Source organism: Varanus komodoensis, unplaced genomic scaffold (assembly GCF_004798865.1).
Source record: "Varanus komodoensis strain SLA01 unplaced genomic scaffold, ASM479886v1 scaffold6_2, whole genome shotgun sequence".
Lineage (NCBI taxonomy): Eukaryota > Metazoa > Chordata > Lepidosauria > Squamata > Varanidae > Varanus > Varanus komodoensis.
Genome location: NW_025336346.1, coordinates 12,948,002 through 12,975,330, shown reverse-complemented (window position 1 = coordinate 12,975,330; position 27,329 = coordinate 12,948,002). Strand labels below are relative to the sequence as shown.

General features: G+C 41.8%; 1 protein-coding gene across 1 annotated transcript in view; it reads left to right on the top strand.

Annotated features, from left to right (window-relative positions):
• PHF2 (PHD finger protein 2) overlaps positions 1-27,329 on the top strand; it is a 129,591-nt gene that overhangs the window by 88,053 nt on the left and 14,209 nt on the right. Inside the window, 11 exon segments of the mRNA XM_044451189.1 lie at positions 993-1,155; positions 5,844-5,931; positions 6,944-7,050; positions 11,353-11,444; positions 12,050-12,139; positions 14,902-15,315; positions 16,780-16,899; positions 18,095-18,213; positions 22,014-22,192; positions 22,827-22,900; positions 24,569-24,726. Of these exon segments, the coding sequence (XP_044307124.1) occupies positions 993-1,155; positions 5,844-5,931; positions 6,944-7,050; positions 11,353-11,444; positions 12,050-12,139; positions 14,902-15,315; positions 16,780-16,899; positions 18,095-18,213; positions 22,014-22,192; positions 22,827-22,900; positions 24,569-24,726 (1,604 nt within the window).

The following is a 27,329-nucleotide window of genomic DNA, read 5'->3' as shown; positions in this document are numbered from 1 at the left end:
GTCTTAGCCAGCAAGTGTAATCAAACATCTTGCAGAGCTGAATTGACTGCATACTGCTGTAATATTGGTGTTGTTCATATCTTCAGGCAAGAACCAATGCATATTGCATGTAAACACAATTGTCCTTGTAAGAAAGTACTTCCTACAGCCTCTAAATCTATTTTTGTGCAATGGTTTGATGACCGTGCAGGTTACAACATACATGCTCAAACCTGACAGCTGCTTTTTACTGAATTAAAACCAGAAAGGACTTTCTAAAGAAAGCAAGGTCTGATACAGACTTTCCCAACTCAATGTCCTCCAGTTGTTTTGGGCTACATCATGTCTCAGTCAGTATGGCCAGTAGCTGGGAATGATGGGAACTGTTGTTGAGCTGATCAGGAGAGCACCAGGTTTAGGAAGGCTGACCTAAGCTATTGCTTAGGCTGACTACTTTGTAATGAACCAAAATGTGGTGATTGTGAAGGAGTGTGTTGTTTGTATTTAAATAGTATCTTGATTTATTTATTTCCTGTATTAATCAGGTGCATACTCAGCTTTTCCACATATACCATTCCAGCTGGTTAACAATAATAGATATAACCCTACAATATAAATTGAAATATAAGTGATAACAAGAGAAGATAAAAAAAGAGATCCCACACGGATGGGGAACCACTTGAACCCAAGGTCCAAATTCCATTTTAGAGCTGCTGTCTGGGGCCATGTTGCATTGCTGGATGGAGATGAAGGCAGAGGGGGTGCAGACAATGGCAAGGGAGTGGGGTTGAACATACAGACAATACCAGCCTGCCAGTGTGTTGCAATTTAATGCTCGTAAAGCCTTTCAAGTAGCAAAAGAGACAATTCAGCTCAACAGGTCAAAGGTATGGAATGAAAGAAGTTTTCGAACTCGGGCACACCCCTGAAAAGACCCATCAAGTCTTCAGATTCCTCAGACGGAATCATGGTTTGTGTCATTTTGTATAACTAAAGCATCTTTTCTGTTTCAGGGAGAAAAAATATTTTATCTCATCAAGCCAACCTCTGCGAACATTTCCCTCTATGAGCGCTGGCAGTCAGCGGCGAATCACAGTGAAATGTTTTTTGCTGATCAAGTTGATAAGTGTTACAAATGCACAGTTAAACAGGGACAAACACTTTTTATCCCATCAGGTGAGAATACTACTATAATTACACAAGAGAGACTTATAGAACGTGTCTGTTGCTTTGAATTCTGGAAATACAGGTCACACGTGAGGTGTGAGAATATGAAGTTATGGCTTTGTAGCTACATTTCTACAGAACCACAAGTCAATAACTTTCCAGATGTGGGTTGAATTGCGGCATATAGAACTGGCCTTGCTATGTGTTGGTGGCGAGAGCACTCCAATCTGGACAAGATAAAACAGCACCGCACCCATGAGAGTGTAGGGATTTGGCATTTTACAAAGGACCTTTTTCTGTGGAATGATGATGTGCAGGAGTGCATGAAGGAATTTATGTTGGAATATACGAATATGACAATGAACGTTTATCCCCACTGCTGATTCTTCTTGCAAATTTCCCCCCATAGGCCAATTTTAATCTCTCTCTTACCATTGTCCAACTCACACACTCACACACACTGACACACTCAGGACTGTAAGGCCAGAAGTAAGTGTGGTGAGGGTAAAGCAGCTGACAAAGGGTGACTGCAGGGAGACATTGGTGGCCCTAGAGGAGCAAAGCACTCTTCATTTTACCCACCAGTTTTCTCCTGTAAGTCCTGCCCCACTTCAACTTAGCCCCCATATTCTTGCTTGTTCAGCAGACTCGGATTTTGGAACACACAAAATCAAGACTTATTCAACCATAAGATTGGAAATTTACAGGATATTTAAGTTCCTGTGCAACAGAAAGAGTTCATCACACATCAACTTCATAAAGAGCCATGAACCAAAAAGTCTCCAGTTCAGCTTTCACATCTGTCACATGCTCACTGCGAAGCCATAAACAAACCAGGATGGAGGGAAATACTAGTGTATTTGAAAGACTGCTGAGGGATATTGAGAAGCTTGCTGAGATAATGTACCTGAAACACTTTAAATATTAGAAAAAAGCTTTTACATTAGCCACCCTCCCACCCCAAGTCACTGGTCCAATTGATTTGCAGGCTATTTAATTGCCAGGTGTGTCCTGGCAGATGCCGGTTGTCTATTCCAGCAAATTAGGGGCAGTATCCAGGGCCATTGCAGTGCCAGCATAACCGACATTATTAGCACTTGCAAGATAATGGGAAAAAGCAGCTATTTCTCTTTGTCTGGCAAACTCTAATGAAGCTGCATTAGTGTGCTGTTTATGCTAGCACACTGCCAGTGTTAGAGCTATGGAAGTACTGGAGGTCACTCAAGACCACGGACCAATAGCCAATTTGTTTATGTTTCCATAGATAAATAGTATTATATTAATAAGTGCATCAACAGTAATGTGGTACATGAGCTTTAGGAGACACAAATTCTTCCTTGTGGCCTCTGTGTAGGAACACATGTTGACTGTATCTGCACACAGCACTGTTTGGAACATCTTAGAATTGAAGCCTACATGTTTTGATACAAAAGGCCATCCCCAGAGAGCCTGTGTTCCTCTGCTTACTTTGCTTTCGACCACCACAGCAACTGCATTGGAAAGGCTTCTCTATTTGTGTTTCCAAGTGAATTAGGCCTACTGCCATTAAAAAAATAGTTTCTGAGTTCTTTCCTGTTTATCGCTTGCTATAGTCTTTTACATTTACGGGTCTTTTCCCAGCCTGGGCAAGTGCTTGAGTTTTGTCTTGCTTTCCAGAATCCCTAGGCACAGATCTAATAAAAACAAGGGGAAGGACAAATGGAAGAAATATTTTAATGAGGACCATTTTATGGAGATGGAGCACAGTGACATCTATTGAGCATAGCAGCATCAAGTACTTTCATAGATCTGCATGTCTCCAGTTTGGGGGAGAACTTGAATATGAACTGCAAGGTTCAATAAGCCATTGGTTTATGTTCAGTGCTGGGGAACAGATGTATAAGAGAATAGGTCAGGAACCATCACTGAGCAGGTCTTAAAAAATAAATATCAGACTTCTGGGAAACAGCATTGTTAAAACAGATCAAATATCAAAATGGTCAGTTGCTCTGATTTGTATCGTGGCATGAAGCAGGCATTAACTTCTGTTTGAAGCTGCTTTATGGTATGAAAACAGTGGAACTATGAACGGTTTTTATTGATTGTTAAGGAAAATTATTCTGTCTTTACCCTGGGTTACAGTATCAATAATGCAAACAGTACATAATCATCATTAAGCAGGAACAGAATGTGAAGTATTAAGCAGGCACAGCCACCAAACATATGGAAGGGATCTACAAATGATAAACCTGTGGATTGCCTGTTGAAGTGGAACTAAAAGAAAACAGGAGGGGACACTTGAGGATTCTGTAGCATTTATAGGCTGTCATCCTTTCATTGCATTGCACCTGGAAGCTTACTGCAACCAGTGCAATCAGCGCTGTTCTCATTGGCACATCCATGGCATGCCTTCTTTTGCAGTAACTGCAGCACCTGAAAAACCCTAAGTAAAGGGTGTGCTATACAGTTTCATTTACTAATTTAAAATTTGGACAGTGGCTACGGGTGGGTTAGTTCACTCAGTCCCAAGGAACCTGGGAAGGTAACATGCATCAGACAGTGGATAATTTGTAAAACTGATTATCTGGACCCATTTCAGTCTGGCTTCAGACCCGGGTATGGAACTGAATCTGCCTTGGTCGCCCTGTACGATGACCTGTGCAGGGAGAGAGACAGGGGGAGTGCGTCCCTGTTGGTTCTCCTGGACCTCTCGGCGGCTTTCAATACCATCGACCATGGTATCCTTCTGGATAGGCTAGCAGGATTGGGAGTTGGAGGCACCGTGTGGCGGTGGTTCTGCTCCTATCTCAAGGGCTGATTCCAGAAGGTGGTGCTGGGGGACTATGGCTCTGCGGCATGGCAGTTATGCCATGGAGTTCCGCAGGGGTCCATTTTGTCCCCTTTGTTATTTAACATCTACAAGAAACCGCTGGGAGAGGTCATCAGGAGGTGTGGGCTGCGGAATCATCGGTACGCTGATGATACCCAGCTCTACCTCTCGTTCTCCACCAATCCAGGTGAGGCAGTGGCTGTGCTGAACCGGTGCCTGGCCGAGGTAATGGGCTGGATGAGGGCCAATAAACTGAAGCTCAATCCAGACAAGACGGAGGTCCTGTTGGTGGGTGGCTTGGGCCTCGGAATGGGGGACTTGGGCCTTGTCCTAAATGGGGTTGCACTCCCTCTGAGGGACAGGGTTCGCAGCTTGGGAGTGCTCCTTGACCCCGAGCTGTCTCTAGAAGCTCAGGTGACAGCGGTGGCAAGGAGCGCCTTCCTTCAGCTTCGGCTGATACATCAGCTGCGTCCCTTCCTGGAGAACGACTGCCTGGCAACAGTGACACACGCACTGATAACTTCCCAATTAGATTTCTGTAACGTGTTCTACGTGGGGCTACCATTGAAGACGGTCCAGATACTTCAATTGGTGCAGAATAGAGCTGCCAGGTTGCTGACGGGGACTGGGCGTTGTTCTCATATAACCCCAGTTCTCCATCAGCTCCACTGGCTCCCGATTGAAGTCTGGGCCCAATTCAAGGTGTTGGTTATGACCTATAAAGCCCTCAATGGCTTGGGCCCTGGGTATCTAAAGGAACGCTTGCGCCCATATATGCCCTCCCACCCCTTGAGATCAGCAATGGATGCCCTTCTCTGGAAACCCTCTGTGAAGGATATTAGGAGGGTGAGTACCCGGAGGAGGGCTTTCTCTGTGGTGGCGCCCCACCTATGGAATGCGCTCCCCAGAGAGGTCCGCCTGGTGCCATCGTTATTTATTTTTCGGCGCCAGGCTAAGACCTTTTTATTTAAAACTTATTTTAATTGTTAAATTATTGAATTAATTAGGATTTTAAAATTTTTAGCCAAGAATGCACCGGGGGTTTTTAAACAATTTTTTTATTGTTATATTATCATTATTTATGTATGTATTTATGTATTCTTTGTGAGCCGCCCCGAGGCTTTGTTGCAATGGGGGCGGCATAGAAATGTTTTAAATAAATAAATAAATGGATGGATGGATGGATGTAATTCTCTTGTACCACCACCTAAGAGAGAGCTAGTGGTTAGAGGCTTGGCTTGGTCATAAGGAGCCCTACTGCAGATACTGACGAGTTGTTTGACAGCAAGCCCGGGTCTGAGAATCTAACCAAGCAGCAAATGGCTGCCAAAATGGAGGTGGGGGTGGAATGGCACAATTTCCAGTGCTGAAGCCATAGTGATAGTAGCTGGCTTAGCCCTTCTGGACCCACCTCTCTTCACCCGTGAGTTCCTTCCCCAGATCTCCTCTTCCAGGCAAGGGTCACAGGCATGTGCTTGCCATAACGTGAGAACATGAGCTGGGAGAGGGGCTGGTGAGGGGCAAAAAATGAGTGAATGACTGCGTAGCCTCCTCCCTCTTATCACTTCTCTGCTGCACATCCAGGCATGTCTACCTTTTTGTATCTGTTTGGTCACCAGTCTGGACTCCAAGGCTCTGATCCACTTCCAAATGTCTATGAGGAAACCCTAGACCGCAATTACCTTAACCTAACTCACAATTCGGGTATAGCAAATGAAACGGTGCCTTCAGAGAACTTCTTAGGGTTTTGATGACTTTTTCATGGGAAAGGAGTTCTAACTAAACGTGTACAAATGAACCTGAATGGGTATATTTAGGATGCTTCTTAAGAGATCAGTGGCTGCATTTCAATTTTAAAAGCTGCAGTCTTTTCATCTATCTTTTACAGGGTGGATTTATGCAACTTTAACCCCGGTGGACTGCCTAGCCTTTGCAGGACATTTCCTACATAGCCTAAGTGTTGAAATGCAGATGAGGTAAGAAGGTTGAACTTGCTTTGTGTTACAATATTTAACCATATCCAGTTCTAAAGAGACGATGGGTTTGATCCAGGTCTAGATGTGTGCAACTGGGCTGGCAAAAACATAGTTCCTCGCCCCCTCTTCTCCACAGCTGCCCCTCCAGCATCCCACCCAGGCTAACCAGAAATTAGGAAGAATCTGCTGTTGAGCAGGGGCTGAAGTATCCTTCACTTTCAATCCACACATTTCAGCCTACCTTATTCGGCAGTGTCCCCCGATCCTCTGTGTAGCATTTGAGATGGGAAGCTGGGAAGGAAAGAGGAGAGACAAAGTCAGATTCTGCCAGTTCTGTTGCTTGTGTCTGAATCTGGATACAAAATTAAGTATTTTCTTTGAGATCAGTGTAGAATGATTAGAAATATTAGTGCTGGATTATAGAGCTAGAAAATGTTTTCTATCATTCTTTTAAAAAAGGAAATAAATAGTAGTTTCTATAATTGTCAAATGATAACTAACTTCAATTCGTATGTTTTTGATGAATTAGCATAAACACATTCTGGAAAAATCAGGCAAACTAAAGAAGTGAAAAAGTAAACCATCCATTTCCATTATCCTAAATTTTGTCCAAAAACTTAGTATTCCCTTTTACAATCAGTATTCCTAGTCTAATGCATAATAGACTGAAGTTTTTATATTGGGCATCAGACAAAAATGCATTTTAGGATGCAATGATATACTTGGCTGTACATTAGCAGAGTTGGTCCATTGTTTCTTGTTGAGCAGTGTAGTGCAGAGCAATTAGTTTTTCCTTAAAAGCAGCAAGTACAATGTAAAGAATTCTTCTGTTTCCAAATATGCTGGCCATTTTATAGCAGTTGACAATTTATGACAGCTTGCTTGATAAGAAGCACCTGGAAAGCCACACAACAGTTATGCTATAGTGCAGTGATGGGAGAGACTTTGCTTTTCATTTACAAAGCTGCTTGTCATCTGTTCAACTGAAACACCTTTTTACCATGTATCATAGAGCATATGAAGTTGAAAGACGATTAAAAATTGTCAGCTTAACCCAGTTTCCGAACTTTGAAACGGCATGTTGGTACACAGGAAAACACCTGCTAGAGTCATTTAAAGGTAAATAAAAACATGTCTCCTCTTTTCCATTCTGTAACACACAATACCACAACCTAATTTACTGTTAATGCTTAAACTGGTAATCATACTTTGACATTTTTTAAAATAACACACCTATGGCTGGGAAAAGATGTTTTTCAGATTCCAATAGACCTCACTGAAGTAACTTTAATATATATATATATATATATATATATATATATATATATGCAGTTTAATTAAAAATGCTTATGAAGCATGATGGGTTTAGGATGTCTGGGGTCAAGAGCATGCACAGTGTTCATAAGCACACTTCAAACCAAAGCTGATCTGGTCCAAAATGATCCCCATTCAGAGTGTGCAGCATGATAGAAACAAACTCCAGTAGTAAATTTTTTCCAGGAAAAACACGCCATTTCAAACTTATATACATGCATAAGCATTACTTTTATTTATCACTTCAGTTAGGTACATGTTCAGAACAAAGCCACTTGAAGTAGCCTGTGTTAGGGTTCTTACCTTCATGAGCCGCTTTCTCTCTTGGTCATATTTTCCTGAAGGTGGCCCCACTCTCCTAGAGCTCTTACCTCCCTGCCTTTCCTCTCCTGCCCCACACTGCCCCAGTGCATGAATGTCCTCCCAGAATTCTGTCTTCTTCGGTAATCCTCCTTAGCCTTCCTTTAGTAGCATTCTGTTTTTCTTGACCTTCTTTTTAACATTGAGCTCCCGAAAGCTTATGTTCCTGGCCTTCTTGAAGCGAATCATTCTTTCCATCCCGCTTTCCTAGAGATGACTTTCCCAGACTTATATTTGGCCATGTGCTATTGCACTTCTTACCTTCCTATAATTAAAACTCAATCCAAAACTCAAAAAGGACACATAACGTTTCATGTTCTATATTAACTGTTACATCAGCATAAAGGAACAAGAGGGCAATTGGCTCCCCTCTCCCAAAACATGAAGCATCACTAATTATTCTGGCTCTGAGCTAATGAGCAGTGTGCTCACGGATGTTGCGTTATTCTCGCTTGGCTCCTTCTGGAAAAGGGAGCAGCCAAAGCAACCAGAAAGTCACCAGGGCAGAAAAGCTTAGCAGCTTGTCCAGAGGAGCTCCTGGCTTGTCACTCATCTAACAACCCAGCATTTGAAACTGCATAATGATCCAGGCTTGCTAGCAATCCAGCAATGCGGGTTCTAAGTGCAGGTGTTGTGCTGAAGCTTTTTCACTCCTGTTCATTGCTGTTACTTTGCCCACTTACAGGATGAGGCAAAGTTCTCAGCAGTGTTTTGTGCAAATGTGCCCATTGTGTTCCTAACTATCTGTTTCTTTTCTATGAGGAATCCCTTACGTACCAATTGCCTTATCTCAGGCTTAGTCCTCTATCTTCAACATGCAGTGTTTTTTCCATTCATTTCAAATGGAGCCTAACAGATGCCCATTTAGTTAAACCCTCAGATTTAAAACACACAATACACAATTGGAGGTATGTTGAAATTCCACAGAAAAATTGACAGCCTTCTTTTAGGAGAATACAAAAGCTTAGGATGGTTGAACTATGCCAAAGACTGCAGAGAGTGAGCTGAACACAGTGCACATATAACCTGTGATCATTTTAATGGGCTGCATTCTTCTGAATACTTGTAGGAATGCATTGTGCATCTTAGTTATAAAAGCGCAGCAAAAGCTAGTGAGTGATTAAGGCACATATTACACTTGAATAAACCTGCCAAATAGAATGCCAGTCATCTGCAATAGAGTCGAATGCTATTGACTCAGCCGTGAGACTGGGAATATTGGATCTGCTGCTTTTTTAGGCTTTTCTTGATGAGGCTTTTATTGCTACAACATAACAGTTACAACATTCTCCTCCTAGATGATCCCCTTCTTCTCCTGCTTCTCCCATTGCTTCCCATTGCTTTCCTGTTTTTTCCCTGATCCAGGAAAATACATTATTTTGGGAAATCGTGAAATTAAACTGACACCATCCACTAGTGTAGTTTCACCAGGAAGTGGTCTGACCCTTCCACAAAATCTAGATCCCCTTGCTCATGAACTGAAGCAGCTGCCCAAATCAAGGGTACGCCTTTCCCTATGTGCTAATGTAGTGAAAAAAAGAGACAGCTCCATGGGTGTCATGCAGAACATGGAGTCCTGAACTGGTCCTGCTAAGACAGCCTCCAAAGGGATGGGGAAATGTCCCAAGACCAGAGTCCTAGAATTCTCCAACACAACATCCAGGACTGCCTCCATCGGGGTGCCCCATGGGTAGCAGTGTGGCATCCCTGTGTCCTTCGTGGTCTCAGAGCCTGCATTGAGCCTGTTGTTGGGAAGCTTCTATAGCTAAGTGTTCAGTTGGGTGGGAGTCCCGCCCCTTCCTCTTCCAAGAGGGGCTCGCACCCATTCCATCAATATTTTTTTTTTTTTACTGCTGCCATGCCTAGGTTAGGAAGTGCTTCTCTCCTCACTGGACTAACGAACGTTGTACAGGCGCCCGTAGGCTGCTCTGGGGTAGACAGGTTGCCTGATGAGTAAGACTGAGATTTTATGAATTGTGGCATCTGACCACTCAGCCATCCAACCCGAGTTGGATCAAGAGGGCAGGTGGGCAAAGCTGGGCTGTGCCCACTCCACCCAGTTCATGGACCGTGCCTGCTCCACATAGCCCTCTGTTCATCAGTATGGCATCAGTGCCAGCAAACTGAAAGAACTGTCACTGAAGGCTATGAAATCCCCCCTTTGCCCTGAGACACTTCTAGGGGAAGGAGGCAAGGCAGATGAGGTGAGAAGGGCACATATTGCTCGGCCTTCATGGAGAGAGGACTCCCATTTGAAGTTGTGCCAGAGCAACGCTTTTAAATGTTGCAGGCAGGCTACAACTGTGTGTGTGGAAACACCACCGCTGAAGTTCATGGAAAGAAAAGAGATGGAGGTGCTACGCTTGAGGCAGGGGAACAATGAGCAGGCATGTTATTAGCATTTTGGAACATCCTGCCATGCTCTGTTCACCAGTGTAAATGGTAGATAAGAGTTTTTAGCAAACACAAGAAAAGAAAAGATGGCTATGTCAGGGACCCTTCGAAATCCCATGCACATTTCAGCAACAAAGCCAGGAGTAGGTGGAAAAGCTTGTAATAAAACTTGTAGCACAAAATATGGGCAAACAAGCAAATTGAATGAGCCCTGTGTTATCAGCGCTGAAAAGAGAGGCATCAGTTTTTCCTTCAATAAACTGTTTTAGGGTCAAATTGTATTGCCAGTGAAAATGGTTGTAAGGAACTGCCAAATTCATGTCCTAATAATTTCTTCATTATTTACTGACAACCGAAACATGTTTATGAGAAAATGCCCCTGTTGTTTGTATGTGATCACTTTTTCACCCAACCAAGCTATGATGAGTTAGCTGCAACTATCACACAAACACAATTAACTAATCTTAGATACTCATTTCCACTGCAAGCAAACATTTTTCTAGTGGCACCTGTTCTGGTAGCAGTAAAAATGGGATTTACATTGGACCCTACTGTGGTTAGAAAAAAATACAAGGAAAGATGGCTTGTGAGTTAAGGCAGTGTTTCTCATCTAAGCGATCAGAAGCACATTCTGGATCTGTTTCCATGATGCTAGCACTGGACATGAAGAATACAATGATATAAAATGAAGCAATTTGATTTTTAATATCAAATTGGTATATTTTAATACTGAGTTGTAGTCACTATTGAGGAAACAGAAGCCCACTCAAGAAAGGAATTTATCTGGCCCATCCTCTCAGCATTTGACTACAACTTAGTACAGGAAGTGGAAGTAGTTCTGGGAACTACTGAAACTCTCATGATGGCAGCTTTCATGAACAGAAAGGTGCTTATGTAAGCCACCTCACCCAGTATCCTAGACTTCTCCTGACAGTGTCCAGATTTTCAGACAGACAAAGTGGAAAAGCCCACATTTACATACAGTTCAAGAAGCATTGCCTATAAACCCTATCCATGGGAAACTGTAATCTTTAGAATGCTAAATTCCACTTTAGTTGAACAAAGATTTTAGCAAATTTGAATTTTATCACCAGATCTGATGTTCATGGTCAATACCAAAAATAAATAAGGACAGGACAAATTGCAAATTCATTTGCTTTTTGCATTTATAATACAGTTTTTAAACAGATTCTAAAGTTTGGAACTGCTAATGTAAGACCATAGGAATTCTCTTTGTAATATGCTTTTCTGTTTCCTCCACTGTATTTCCAAATTCCTCTTTAATAACATAAAATATGTATTGATAGATAATTGGTCACCAACATTAAATGGCATTGTGTTTTCTTTGCTTAGGATTGCACAAAGCTGGAAAGCAGCCTCCTTCCCATTTAGTCCAGGGAGCAAAAATTCTAAATGGTGCTTTCAGGTCTTGGACTAAAAAGCAGGTAGGGATAATTTTGCATTATAGGTCTGTATGGTAGCCAAAATAATTCTAGCATGCTGTGGATGTGAAAGGACCAGGATGAATTCTTTCATACCACAAGTTTCCAGTAGAACATGTTTTCACATTTTTGGCTTTATCTTCTGGAGAAGTGCGTGGAATCATTTCACAACGTTCCCACTTTCATGCCAAAGTGTTCCCTTGGTGATAGCTCAACTCAGCACTCAGTCAGGACAAGGTGAACCACACTTTGGATAAGAATGTGTATCAGCTCAGATACAGCATCCCAGGAGTGGGATTCTGTGAGGAGAGGGCGAGGGACCCTCCAGAGCAGAATGGGAGATGGCTCAGGGGTGTTGTGGGGTAGGAAGGAAAGGAAAATGGATAGAAGTCACCTGCTCCCTTTTGCAAACTGGGAAAGCCTTTGCTGGCTCCAATCACTTCTGCTCTCCAAGGGATATTTCCTGCCCATATATCCAGCCCATGGAACTTCTATCCTGTAATTTGAAGTGCTCAGTAATAGTAGTTTTGCATGATTTCAACAATATGACATTCTAAGGTCTCTTAATGCATTTTAAACTGTTGATTTTTCACTTTTTTCTGTTTAAGGCTTTAGTGGACCATGAAGATGAACTCCCAGAACATTTTAAACCAGCACAACTCATTAAGGACCTTGCCAAAGAAATAAGATTAAGTGAGGTTGGTATTCTTTCTTGAGTTGGTGAATCTCTATAAACTGTCAAAAATAAACCTCCCTGTTTCTAAACGATGTATTTGCTGATATGCATTAAAATCCAGAAGTCCCTTGTATGGTCAGCGGTATTCCCTTTCCAGAAAAATGCTGTAGCCACATGCTCTTATGCAGCTTCAATCATATTCGTACTTTCTAATATAAAAGTTAATCTTTACTGCTGTTTTTAAAGCTAGAAGATACATAGCCAGTGAACTATGACTGGCACATGAAATAACCTTTAATGTAATCTCCACAGCCCACTCTTGTGTTGGGCTACCTGCATTTCAAGCCTATCTTAAATTAACGGGAAATATTGTATTTGGCCTTGCTTCACAGTTGACTGGGGCAGTGGAGGCCAGATTTTTTTCAGGGAAAAAACAGTTACATGGATGTCAGGTCTAGACTGTAGGCAGCCAGTGCCTATCGCTGGAGTACCAGGACCAGGGAGATGGAGATTTGGCATTGATGTAACGAGGCCAGAGCAAAGGTGCAGCCAGGAACAAGCAAGAGTATGATCTGTGGCAAGGCATGGCAGGTACAAAGGCAAGTGCAGAACCAGAAGCAGGGAAGGGTCAGAGAGCAACAAGGCGGGGCAGGTCCAGAGGGCAGGAGCTGGCAAGGACTGAATACGGACAAGGCGCAGCAGCACCACACACAAAGGCAGGTCCAGAGGCAAACTGAGATCCGGACCTGGCCAGGCAGAGCAGGGCCAGGAACAAGGCAACGTCAGGGAGAACAAGGAACAGGAACCCGCCAAGGCTGAAGGCAAGGGCAGAAGCAAGGGCTGGCAGGAGGCAAGACACCATCAGGGGCAAGAATCAGTCCAGGGCAGGACCAGAATGCAGGCACCACAAAGGCCTGTGCTGCCCTGGCCAGCTGAGCCTTCCAGGGCTCCCAGCTGGGCTGTGTGATTAGCCAGGCTCTGATCCTGCAGGCACTTGCACAAGGGCAGGAGGAATTCAATGGGATGTAGCTGCTCATACTGGAGACTCCACTTAGAGTAGGGGGCAGCATACAGATGTCAAAATAAATAAAGAAAATAAAGAAAAATTGTACTGCTTGGACAGAAACCCCATTAATCCAGTATTAATGGATTATACTCTAGTATTATATTGCAATTGATTCTTTTGGTGTATTCTGATTTTAATATTGTAAGCCGCCCTGAGATGTCTCACATATGGGATGGCATATAAAAGTTTCCAATAAATAAATAAATAAATAAAATCAGACAAACACTGTGTGAGGAAGTATATCCCTCTGCCTGCCTGTATTGTCCTACCCTTCACTTTATTTATTTATTTATTTATTAAAACATTTATATGCCATCCTTTTACTGGTTGACCCTGGCTTTGTGATGATGGATTCAACACTGTCATTTCTTTTGCATGAAGAGGAAGCCAGGTGGGGGCTACTAAAGCTTTTGGCGTGTTTAGGCTTAAATGCAGAATATGAATTTTAATGAATATTAAAATGACAGCATAAATAGAAAATAATTTCTTTTTAATTAGTCATACATTGTTAATTTTTATTGTACATCTTTTACTGCTCCTTTTACCTTGGGGTAAAATGTAATTCTGTTTTGTTTCTCCCTTGCAAATTAATTTGAATTTCATTCTCTTAAAACTGATTATCATTTAAACAAAGGACAGTCTTCCTCTCCTTTTTATTTCCTGTTGTCTTAGAAAAATAATAATAAAAGAGTGAAAGAGACTTCTAGGATTTTGGAAAATAAGTAGAAGAACAAGAGAACAAATCAAGCAAATAGTAATCCTCTAAATTATAATTAGAGGATTTTTCTTAATAGAAGTGGCATTATGAATTATGGAAGTATAGAACTATAACAAACTTCTGGGTAGTTTGCGAGTGTTCCTTGGCCATACCCTTTCCTTTGGCCCACAGGTCAATGGCATGCAAGAAAACAAATATACCCTGCCATTCTGATGTTCAGTACCAGATTGAATAACAATTAATTTAAATATTTTGAAATTGATATAGCAGGCTTATCAGCTGCGGGTATACTTTCTTAAACATTATAAATTTAGCAGAGCCATAGTAAAGTAGTATGATAAAATGGCAAAGGGGAATATGAACATTAAGCCCAAGGACTGTAAAGAGATTTTCTTAGTGAGAGTCCTTTTATATTTTCCAAGACAAACTTTAGTAACCAAGTGAAAGCGTGCAGGGATGGGAGCTCGGGAGATCCAAGGTCTTTTCCCTGACTTAGCCACAAAGCTCACTTGGTGATTCTGAGTCAGTCACTCACTCACTCTCAGCCTAACCTCTCTGTTGTTGTGAGGATAGAGTGGAGAGGAGCAGAGGGATTAGGTAAGCTGTCTTGGGTTCCTTGTGGGGGAAAAAAGACAGAAGTGTGACAAAGAAATAATTCAAGTAGGATGTACAGGTTCATGGGTAAGAAACACATCCTTGTCAGAAGCTCACTGACTGATTTTATAACAGGATCTTGTCTCCTCGTCTGTTTTCCATATTTTGTCATTATTGGGACAAATTCACGGAGAAGCAGCAATTGCGTTGCTCTTCCCGTGTGCCAAGTGGACCACAGCAAGCCTTGGATCTCACATGCTCTCGGTTTTTTTGAAACTTGCATAGCCTTCAGAAAACCTAATTTTGGGCTTTCTTTCCTTAAAAACTTAGGAAAACCCAGCCATGATGATATATCCAGTTTTGAAAGCCAGCTCTGACTGTGTGTTCATGTTTCCTTCTGTTGCAGAACGCATTGAAAGTCAACAAACCTGAAGTAGGGGCCAGCGTGAATGTTGAGGAGGTTAGCCCTGTGGAGAAAGAAGAAATCCCGTCACCAGCCCCACGGACGCCTCCACCCCCGCCGCCGCCACCATCGCCACCTCCACCACCTCCACAAGTCGAAAAAGCTCCCAAGAAAAAGACACCGAAGGGAATGAAAACACCCAAGCCCTCCAAGCTTGCCAAACCTCCCAAGCCTCCAAAACCACCTAAGCCCCCCAAGCCCCCCAAACCTCCCAAGACACCAAAAGTAAAGGGGGAAGGGAAGAAAAAAGGCAAGAAAGCAAAAGAAGCGCCTTCACCTGCCATTCCTAACTTAGACCTTCTTGAGGCACACACAAAAGAGGCCCTAACAAAGATTGAAACACCAAAGAAGGGAAAGGTGAGCAGTGCTTTAGGTGTCAAAAATGGCTTAGGGCTGCATGACTTTTCATTCACTGAAAGGGGCAGAGGGCCACACTACTGGCCATGCCCCATGGTTCCATGGCTTCCTCTCTCCTTCCCAGCATTCACAACTTCAGTTTGAGCTGGAAAAGCGTATACATATAACTTTCCATAGCAGCTGGAGCCCAGAAGTCTACAAGCCACCTTCCCTGCTGTCCACGTTCAACACTTGGTCAGCAAGAGGCAGGCCCAGAAAGCAGTATGGCCCCAGGGGGCAGCCAGCTCCCTGAGAAAAGCCATGCTAGATCCTGCCACTGGTCCAGCCAGCGCAGCTCTCCGTTTACATGGTAGCAAACCAGCCACCCTTAAATTCCCCAAAGCAGGATGAGTATAACAGTGGCATCCTGTCAGAACTTGCAGACCCTCAGGCATACTGCCTCTGGTACCTTGGTTTGTCTAATGCCAAGGCTTTTAAAGACTTGTCTGGGCTTGAGGACATTTCCCATCCCAGGTCTTTTTACCAAGTTTATTTTGTTATTACTTGGTTCTGAGAGAGAGAGAGAGAGAGAGAGAGAGAGAGAGAGAGAGAGGGAGGGAGGGAGGGAGGGAGAGAGAGAGAGAGAATTTTATTATCTGCTTTATAGACTGTTGGAAACAGACTGTTGGTATAGAAATAAACATCATGATGATGATGATGATGATGAAGATGATGATGATACCCTTTTTAAAGTCATTCAGATTGGCAGCCAACACCAGTTCCTCTGGCAGTGAATTCCACAGCTTAACTATACACTGTGTGAAGAAGTCTTCCTTTTCTCTGCCCTGAATCTCTCACCTTCAGGTTTCTGCAGCTCCTTTCAATGCATAGCTCTGCATCATGCAATATATGGAGTCGTCCTGCCAATTTCTGATCGTGGGCATTTTCAGCTTGAATGTGTGTTTCCAGTTGATGGGCAATCGCATCAGTGTCAAAGATACTGATCATGGACAGCTTTTAGCCCATTAGTTAGAATAACCTATATCAAGAACATCTAGATGTTGGTAAAGAAGTGACATTTGCCATGGACTCCTTTAAAAGATAAAAGTTCCATTTGGTTCACACAACACTGAATTCAGAAAGAGAGATAAATCAATACTGAGAAAAAATTATTCAGAATCTGGCTAATAATTGGGTATTATCAGCTTAGCTGGCATGCAGCTATATTGATATATTCTAGAGTTTAAAAATTTATGACTTTATAAGCTGGTAGACTGGCACATTTTTGTTATTATCCTCTAAATTTGATATTTTATGTTTTAATGTGGACTTTGGCAAAATAAGCTCTAGGCGTGTCTTAGGCATGACTACCACTGACCAAAATGTCACATGGCCTTTAACAACAGACAAGCATAGCCTCATTGCCTCTTGGTTTGGGATAATATGCTGATTTCTTTTTTGGGTTTGTTTGTTTATTTGAATCAGGCTGCCAAGAATGCTTTGAGTACACCTAATAAAGAACCTGCTGATAAACAGAATGAGGCAGAAAAGTTTGAAATCCGGGAGCAGAATAAGACCAAAACAGAAGCTAAATGGAAGTATAAGGTATGTTTCCACAGGTGTTTGAGTTCAATTCTGAGATGAAGGAACTAAGTATGTATGGAGCATTCTCCCATATATATTTTTGGTACACAGTAGAACTGCAGGGGCTTGAAATGTGTCCTGAAACTGCCCCTTTCACCTGTTGCTGATAGTTCATGCTCCCATCACAAGGTTCATCAGCATCTTTTTATTTATTTAAAGTCATGCCTTCTTATTCCCCAAATCCCATCAGGAGGAATTGGCACAAAGCTAATTCAGAGTGACACCAAGTTCTCCTTTATGTTCCTCTCTGAAAACTTGCCAAGGGTGAGTGCAAGTATACGTTTGGAAGGCACTCTTCCTATTTCAGTTCAACAACATTAAGAACTGAACTATCCAATAATTTTTTTGGCTTATTATCTTCCCAGAGCAGTACAGCTGATGGATGGTATAGGGATCAATCCATCAGTCAATTAATCAATCGATCAGTCAGTCAAAATCACAACAATGTTGTGGCTGAAATACCTGGGCAGGGATCCTAACTAACCTTCTGTTGTGGGTGCATTGCCTGAACAGCCTTCAATGCAACAGATGTTTCTATTGTCGTCGATCTCTTGCAGCCTGGACAATCTTGGCACCCTCTGGAAGCATGTGCAGGTGGAGCTGGGGCTACAGTGGGGTGGGAAAATGTCTTCCTGCCTCTTCCTCCAGCAGAAGCCTTCGCTGGATCTTAGTCCCTTTTGTAGATAGAAGAAGCTCTTTTATTTTTGAAAAATAATTTCAGCTCTGTTAAGTGTAGTTGAACATAGATTTGTTTAATTTGCTGCACAGATGTGCAGTGATGTCAAAATGTGGAAAATTGCACGTAACTCAATTACTGCAATGGGTGATGCACACGGAGACCTGGTTGACAGCCTGTCTCTTTCTCTGTCTGTCTCACTCTTTGTCTCTTCCACACACAAGTACACACAGAGTGGAATGGGAGCCACATCACTCGACATATTCCCACCTTTCAGTGGAACTGTGTGGCCCAGTTGCCTAGACCTTTCCTATCTCATCACTGCATCAAACTGTGGAAGAATCTGCTGTGTCACCTATACACTTGTTCAAATTTATGCTCCATCTGCTCTAAAAGTGAAATGCACAAAAGAAATCAAAAGTCACAAGTAAAATAACAATTATTATTATCCTGAAATGTTCCTGTTACCCTTATTTTCAGAACAGTAAACCTGATTCATTACTGAAAATGGAAGAGGAGCACAAATTGGAGAAGACACCATTATCAGGAAACAAGGACAATAAATTTATGTTTTCCTTCTCCAACAAGAAACTATTGGGGTAGGTCCAATTTTGGCAATGAACACTGGCTAGTGAAGGTATTGGGAGTCATGTGCTCTGCCGAGCTGGCCCCTTTTCAGTCTGTGACATCTCCCAATCAGGGCGACTTATGGGAAATGTTAGCATGTTACTTCCTCAAGCCCACTTTTGGAAGTGCAGATGGGGTCCTGGCCCCGCATGTAAAATCTGGCCAGCAGCCCATACAACACATGCTTGGTATAGGACTTGGTATTTGCTCCATTGGAACAGGTCCGCTTAATAAGAAGGGGATTCAATGACTGATGTGAGGAAACAGGCACAGATGCTAAATGGTTATTTTGCCTCCGTGTACTCCCCAAAGCAAGACAGGGGAGATCTACATGGGGAACTGGAAAAGGTCAGGGATTTAAAGGCACAGGTTAGGGTAACCCTCCCAGAAGTTGAGGAACTCCTCTGGGTACTGGACATTGCAAAGGTGGTGGCTCCTGATGGGTTACAGTTTATGCAGAGCTGCCATGCATAAACTGTCCACTCATGCCCATGCGAATAGATATTGATTATCTAGTCTCTTAACTATATATTTCTTAACATGCACTTCTTTCTTTTCTCTCAATCCCTTCCCTAACCAGTCACCTCCACCTCTGTAGGAGAGGCAACTTATACTGTGAATATTGTATTAGGTAAAAAAGGAATGTGGGACCCATCCAGGATGTGCAGTGCAGGAGTCGAGTTTAAAGCATGCCTGGTGGATGGGTGTTCAGTTTTTGCTTGAATATCTCTCGTGACAGAGAGCCTGTTGTCTCTCTAGGAAGTTAATTCCATAGATTGGCTACTCTGGCCATGGGGAAGTGCTTCTTGCCTTCCTGTAACTCAAGCTACAGGCTTGGATGATAGATTAAAGATTGATGCCTTCTTTTCTGTGACAGAGCTTAAGATGCTCAAAAAGTACAAACTTTCTTCTCAAAGTAAGAGTATCCAGGTCCTTCACTCTCTCCTAGGACTTAGCATCTGGTCCTTTGTCACCCTTTTCTGAATGTATTCCATTGCATATGAATTCTTCTTAAAGTGTGACATCCAGAACAGGAGACAGTATTTGAAAAGATGTCTGACCAGAACAGAATAGGGAGGAATTATTATTTCCTGTAGTTTTGAATCAATTGGCAGAACATAAATTGTACTTGCCATAAATTGTACAGCCATGTCCCGCTGCTGATTCATATTCAGCTCATGATTGTCTATAACTTCAAAATCCTTTTCTCGCATAAACCTGTCAAACCAAATAAACCCCATCTTATTTAATTTCTTTTTTTAAATGAAGAATTCTGCACTTCTCTCTACTAAATTATTTCTGTTATTTTCTGCTCAATCTTCTAAACTAGTAAGATCATTTTGAATGTTGTTTCTGTCTTCTGAGGCATTAGCTCACTCAATTTGGTAAGCGTTCTCCCATCCTTAAAACCAAACCAACAGTACAAGATCTAGGACATGACTAGTTCCAACTTTTATTTTTCACCTGTTCTTTTACTTTTAGCATAGCCGAAGCAGCCTTTTAGCTATTCTTTGCATTCCTGGCCAACCTTCAGCATTTTAGCTTTTCCGACATCTATGCAATCGTGGCTTATCTGCCTGTACACTTCCATAATGACCTGTCTGCTCCCCCCCCCCGCCCCCCCCCCACTCCATCTTTGCCCTTTTTCTGTCTGGGTTCACATGATGCACATATTCCTTTATATACACATATTTTAAAAAAGAGCTAGGGACGTGCCAGTGGTCCCTCCAGTGTGCCTCTTGGGCAGTGGAACAGTTGTCATTCTTTGGAGGCTGCAAAAGTTAGTTCTCCACAAAAAAGGGAAAATGCACAGTGGAGAAGCAAGGGAAGAGCAAAAGCATTCATTCATTTTATTTATTCATTAGATTTATATCTTGGTTTTTTTCTCATAAGAAACTCAAAGTGGCTTACCTAACTCTTCTCCTGCTCTCAGTCTTATCTTCTCAGCAACAGCCCTGTGAGGTAAGTGGAGCTGAGTGTCTGTGACTGGCCCAAAGTCACCCCGTTGGCTCCATGGCCGAGCGGGGACTAGAACCCAGGTTGCCTGAGTCCTGCGCTCTTAACCATTACACCACAATGGCTTTCTTGTGCTTGTGGAGGAGACAAGGAAACTTCAGTCACCAAGTCTTCTGGGAAGCCATCTGGCAGACCCAGGGGAAAGGAGTGAGGACAACACAGAGTGATCCCACCTGCACTGCACAGCGTATCCACAGACCTTGTGCTGTGCAGACCTGCTCACTGGCTTCTGTTTCAGCCCACCCCCTCCGCCCCCACCAGGATTTTGCTCTGAGCTTATTAAAGCAGCTTCCCTGAAGTTCCACAGCAAGCTTTGGTTTTCCTTAGAATCAGGCCCACAGGCATTATGGGGACACATTCCCACAGAGTTCCTGCTAGTTTGACCTTGGTTGAAAACAAGTCAAGGATGCGGATCCCCTTGTTGCTTTCTCTACCCAATGAAAAAAAAAAAGCCACCAAGCCAGGAACTTCCTGAAGAGACCATGCCTGGCAGAATTCACCTCCCAGCAGATATGAAGTCCCCCATTATACCTATCCATGCTTCCTTGCAATAGCCAGTTTGCTATTGGAAAGCATCACCCACATCTTTTTCCTTCAGCAGATGGCCAGTAGTAGTCTCTAACCCCAACATCCTAAGTGTATAACCTGGATCATTCAATAGCTCCACCATAGTCAGACTCTTGAATTGCTAATAAACGGTGCTACCTGTTCCCTGTCCTTGTGGATTTTATTCTTGTTGAGCAAGTCATATTGTTCAGTAGCTATTTATATGCTGTGAAAGTCAAAAAGGAGGTAACTCCTGACATTCTAGAGAAAACATTAAGAATCTGCATTTAGGTGACAGGCAGGTGAATGCTGTCAATTCCGCCAGTCTACATAAGGATGACTATATTGTTGGACATTCACTAAGTGAACCAGCTATGTCAGCATTTACTGTGGAATGTCATAAGTCTGCAATTCTGGACTTTGAGATATGCATTTATTGGTGAGTGTTGACATTCACATGTGAATGTGACAAACGTTATGAATGCCTAAGAAGTCAAACATAGTGACAGACCTTAAATATGACCCGGCATTCACTACTATAGTTCCAAACAGTAGAGAAAATGTATTTATTTTTAGATAAATTTAATCATTTAGATAAATGATTAAATTTATCTCAGATTGTCAGCATGCAGATGTAGATGCAAATGATTAAAAAACATTTCACAAACAAGTAAAATCTGGGTTTTTATAAGTGTGTTAAAACCGCATAACTTGATATTTATCAAATGATCTCCACTGCATTGAGCCATATAATAATTATTATTTTAGCATTTTATAATGAGCATAAACTTTTGTGATCTCTATTTCTACTATTTCCTCCTTTAAATTGGAGTATAATTTCTCACTTTTTAAGCCAAGTTTATAATTTCTTTTTGAAATGGATAATTAGGTATGCATCTAATTAAAATAGTTAATTTGAAAGTAAATGAACTGAAAATCAGGGTGACATGCATAAACTTAATTGTCTACTATTTTACAGGAACTGGGACTAGACTAGGTTTCATGAAGTCTAGCTGTGTTTTGATTATTTTATGCTGTAGATTTGGCTAGCTACTTGCCAGTAATATATATGGAATGCACCGTATCATTCTTTACAAATTTACACCTTTTGATTATATCTGCCATTACTTAATTAAAAAGTAAAAAATGCTATTATATCTGTGATCAATAAACCTGCCTACTTCTGCTTTCACCTCTTCTGTCTAACTAGTTCAAAGGGAGTAAAAACTCAGGTGAATCCTGGTATATTTGGATCTCTTCAAAATTTCAAAGAAGATAAAACAAAACCTGTGAAAGATGAATATGAGTACGTCTCAGATGATGGAGAACTGAAAATAGATGAATTTCCGATTAGAAGAAAGAAAAACACCACAAAACGTGATTTGCCCTGTAAGACTGTTTTTCCTGCTGCTCAAATAAGTGATTCGTCCCCCATAGCAAGAATGGCATGCTGACCGGAGCCCCCGGGAGAACAGTGACTTCCCATTCTGAGTCTTGCCTGGCATGCCGTGGGATCCATGCTGAGCTGAGGATAGGGGGATCCGCAGAGGCTATTGGCCATCTCCTTCTCCAGATGCAAAAGCAATGTGTGTGCATTGGCAGACAATGCTTCATATTTGAAAAACAATTTTGTTTAATCCCTTTACTTGCTCTTCTACATGATAATTTTATATTATGGGTTAAAAAGTTAAGAATATGGTTGGATTCATGCCTTCCAGGAGTGGAAGGGCTTTGCTTGCAGAGGATCCCTCAACCTTCCCCCCACCTATTATGGGTCACACCATTCAGCAGAGTCTCCAGACTCTCTGACTAGCATTTTGGGGGGCTGGGATGGGGCTGCTGCTGAAGCGGGGGTCTGGAAGAAGCCTTCCAGCACAGCTGATCCACTTGAAATCTGGATCCAATCCAGGCTTTTTTGGCATGAGAGATAGTCGTATGTCCTTTTCAAATAAAATGGATTGCCCTCTTGTATGCCATTTCTACAAGTTATGAAAGTAAAGTCTGTATTTCACTTTCCTCCTAGTTTTAACAGATAAGAAAGAAACCACACAGCATACACCAGTTAAGAAGCCAAAGGTGGAATCAGTATTGTACAAGGTATTGTCACTCTGTTATTATATTTGTTCATAAGAGGGGCTTTCACACAATAGCAAGTATTACAGGTGGACAATCCATTTAACTGCTCTTGCACGTTGATCAAAAACAGCTCCCTAGTTACAGTCTTGTGTATTCACAAGCTTAATCTTGTGTATTGGCAAGAAACAGCCCCTTTCTGCAGGAATGCCCATTCTCTTCACAGCAGGATGGCTTCCAGTGTTACAGGAACGTAGCTTTGCTTGCCCCACAGGACTAACTGCCCCTTCTCCCACTGTAGTTCCACAGATCAACTCTAGCTTTCCCTGGTGCTCTAGGACAGATCTGGCGGACAGATGGGTAGATGATGGTGGTGGTGGTGAGATTCTGTTCCACCAGGTCTGTCCATGCCACCGACAGACACACACAATTGGACACTGTCCTACAGGGATTGTGAGATACCATGTTGAACCATTGCCTGGAGGACTCAGCATTGTCTCACAGTCATAATATCCATGGGTAACTGATCAGCAGGTTTCACCCAGTGGTAGAGCAATTACTCTGTTTCCAGAAGAGCCTGGTTCATTCCTCAGCAGCCAGGGTAGGGCTAGCATAATCTCCTGTTTGATCCACTGAAAAGCACTGAGAAAGGGAGAAAAGAGGTGAAAATAAGTGCACTGAGAAGGGATAGGAGCAATATCACACAAGCAGCAATGTGATCTTCTGGATTTTAAGTATTGAACTGCCACGTCTCACTGTTCTCCACCATTTCAACACCCCACTGAGTCAAGGAAGCTGAGATGATAACTCTCCCCACGCCAGTGTTTATGTTCCCCTTCTGGAGTACTTATTGCTGCAGTTGCTGTGGATCATGAACAGGTTTTTTTAATTCCCTTAGGATGACTGAATGGGGCCAAGTGCAGGTGCTGCTGGTCCCCATTTGTTCCTGTTCTGTTCCTGTTCAGAACCCTGTTCTGTCCCTTCTAAAACATTGGGAATATCTATGCAATTTGGGGGGGGGGGGGTGGGAAAGATATGCAAATGTAATGGCTGGGAAATATAATGGTGGGGAAATTTGTGGACCTGCACTAACTGCTCCATTACTTCAGGTATATAAATTTCCTTTCCATTTACTTCCTAGCCCTTAAATTCATGCAGAATTCTGCTTCCCTTTATTTTCCACTCATTAAATTTTTATTTTATTTTATTTTTATTATTTTATTTCTATGCTGCCCAGTAGCTGAAGCTTTCTGGGTATTTCACAGCAATTTATCAAAATACAAAAGAGAAACACTCAAAATGGAAATATAGTAAACACAGTAAATTTGCATACATTTCCCAGTTCAAAAACTCACAGCTTCCAAAAAAAATGACTGAACCCAGGCAGTATTTTCCAAGCATTTAGGAGTGGTTAGTTGTCAAAACAATGAGTGGGACTGGATCTATCACTGAATGTTTTTTTTCTGTTGCCTGTTTATTGGTTTTATTAGAGGTTCATGTCTTTTATTTTATTGTTGGTTGTTGACCTGGAATTTTATGAAGAGTGAGATATGACCATCAATAGTTTAAAAAGAAACATTTTGTTTTAGACTTTCTAATACTAGTTGGTCTGGTCACTTGTTTAATCTTCCTTCCTTCCTTCCTTCCTTCCTTCCTTCCTTCCTTCCTTCCTTCCTTTTCTGACTCCTATAGAGTGATGACTCATCAGATGAAGATTCTCTCCACATTGATACTGAGGCCAAGCCAGGGCGCAATTCTAAGGTGAAGAAAGAGACTGGAAGTTCAGCAGGCATTCTGGATCTTTTACAGGCGAGCAAGGAAGTTGGGGGCTTGGAGTACAACACTAACAGGTGGGCAGAAGCAAGCGTCCTTGCCTGTCTTGAAATACTGTGCAGTTGTTGCTTCATATATGCACATTAGCCATGATTTTCCATTGCAATAATGATTTTTCTCTCAAGTAAACTCTGTGTTTTGTTTGCTTTTTGTCTCAGGCCCTGGAGGCAGGCAGCTGCGGAATGTGATTGTTATAGAATTGCAAAACTGGAACACTCCCTGCTAAAAATGCTGAAAATCTACCTAAGCGAAAACAATAAAGGAGATTATTTATTTCAAAATAAATGGTTCAATTAAGAGAAAATGAGAACCATTTAATTTATGCAACAAAATGACTTTCATTCATGTGCTCATAATCCTAATTATTGGTTCTTTCGAAGGGGGTATTAGAGAAAACTGCCTTCAAAACCCCAGGAAAAAGAGCAAATGCTTTTGAAAACTAATTTCTCCAAAGGGCAACAAATGAAATAGGTCTCCCTATGGACTTGTTTCAGGCCTTGCTCATTTGCCACCAACCCTATCATGCTGTAAGCATTTGAAATGAAATCTACTGTGAGTGGCAAAGCAAAGTTTAATCTTATTAGACACTTTCCCAACCAGAATTTCTTTTGAAATAAGGTAATGCACTGTAAAGCAGCAAATATATGTAACTATGAAGGCCAGATGTGACGTTGTAGCACTAGAACCATAACATCTGATATGCAGATGGCTTTAAGCCATTTTCTTTGCAATTCCAGATCTAACTTTTTCATACATTGCTTTTATGGCACAACGGGGCATTTCTGCGTGATTCATCTCCATATCAGTGTGGCAATATATTAAAACAGGATAAGGGATAGGGTGGGCCTAATCACTGTGATTGCTTTCCAAGCCTGGTTGGAGTGGAACCTACTTTCATCCTAAGCACCCTTCAAGATTCTTTAGCCAGTATCTTGTGCTCCTTTGGCAGTGGAGTCTACACAACGTATTTCATGACTGTGTTGTAAACAGCTTGGTGGGAGTGTGTCATGTCAGCTTTGCTTTTTATGCAATCAGATCCTTGTGGACAACAGTGTGCAGTGTAGCATGGAGGTTTTGGGCTATAATGCATAATGGTTGGTGTTGTTAAATAATTTGGATAAACCCTTTTCTTTTCCAGTAAGGTTGCTCATTTTTAATGTCTTGGTCACAATCAAAACTGTAGTTCAAATTATTGGAAACAAACTACTCTTCCATCTACAAGATTTTTGACAGGGCAAAAATGGAGTGTGTCTGGATGAAAAATGGAACAGACTCTTTCACTAAGGATTCACTCTTTGATGAATGGTTACCATTTAGACTCTACTAGAATTTGCATTATATTTATATTCTCTTAGAGAAATATTTTTTTTAATTTAATAGTGAACTGAATTTTTAAAGAAGTTGCCCTTTTATCAGGTGTGTAACAGGTAGACATTACACAGGTGAGAAAAGTGGCCAAGCTGAAGAGAACTGGTCCTTGTTCTGTAGCATAAAACAGGGATCAAAGAGAATATCTCAGGTAAAGGCAGGTACAAGCTGCATTTGACAGATTCTCCCTTCTGTGCAACTCTGTGTACCCTCTACTTTATGTGATTACAGCATGTTCACTTAATCTTTACTCACAGTTCAAAGCTGCCTTTCAGTCCAAGAATCAGTCTTTATAATGCAAAAAATTTGCCACCAAACACACACTGCATTTAAAGAAGCTCTCATTCATACATTTAATTCAACAGAGGATTTGTGCTCTCAGTCTCTCTCTCTCTCTCTCTCATATATATATATATATATATATATATATATATATATATATATATATATAAAATAGCAATAATCACTAAAACTACAGAAAGGGGATGTGACTTTCCAGACTTTAATAATTGTTTCCTGTTTCGTATTTCACTCGAAGCAGATCCAGAATTACTAAGCTGCAAATTTGCCTAATGAAAAACATATTGGGCACAATCCAATGTAAACATCTCCTGTGCAAACCTTGTTGATATTAAAAGAAGTTGTTCAAGAGCGGGTCAACAAAATGTTAAGCCAAAGGCAAAGTGACAGGATGCTAAATTAAAGGACACACTCCATTGGGAACCTCTTCTATTCAGCATCCACTTAGATGAGTGGGGTTTATACAGGAGAGTTTTCCAGCAGATTTTGCCTGAATGTTTTGCCACTTTAAGAGCTTGTTAAACAATCAGCCTTTTTTACTTTTTGCCAGAGCCACTGGTTTTGATCAGATCCCACAATTTATTTGCTAAGACTTGCCTTGCTTTAGGCAGTTCCTCCCTAATTTTCCCATTTGGCAGGCACTTTTTGATGGTCCATTTCCACTGTATCCAGGGTTCAAGGCTCTAAGAAAGCTGTTGGAGAAAAAAAGCAAATGACTTAAATGCTCGTGGAGCTGATGGCTGCTAAAAGCAGGTTAGCTACTTTTCAGTATTAAATGCGCTCAAGCTTGCCGAGCACATTTAATATTGCAATGCGGCCAGTGCAAAAGAACACTAAGTTAGCACGGAAACCAAACGTACTGCAGAGGCCATCGCTGTGTTAGGCAGGGGCCCAGGCAAGCCGCTTTTCTGCCTTCCACTTTTCCAGTGATATTAAATATAACAACAGCTAC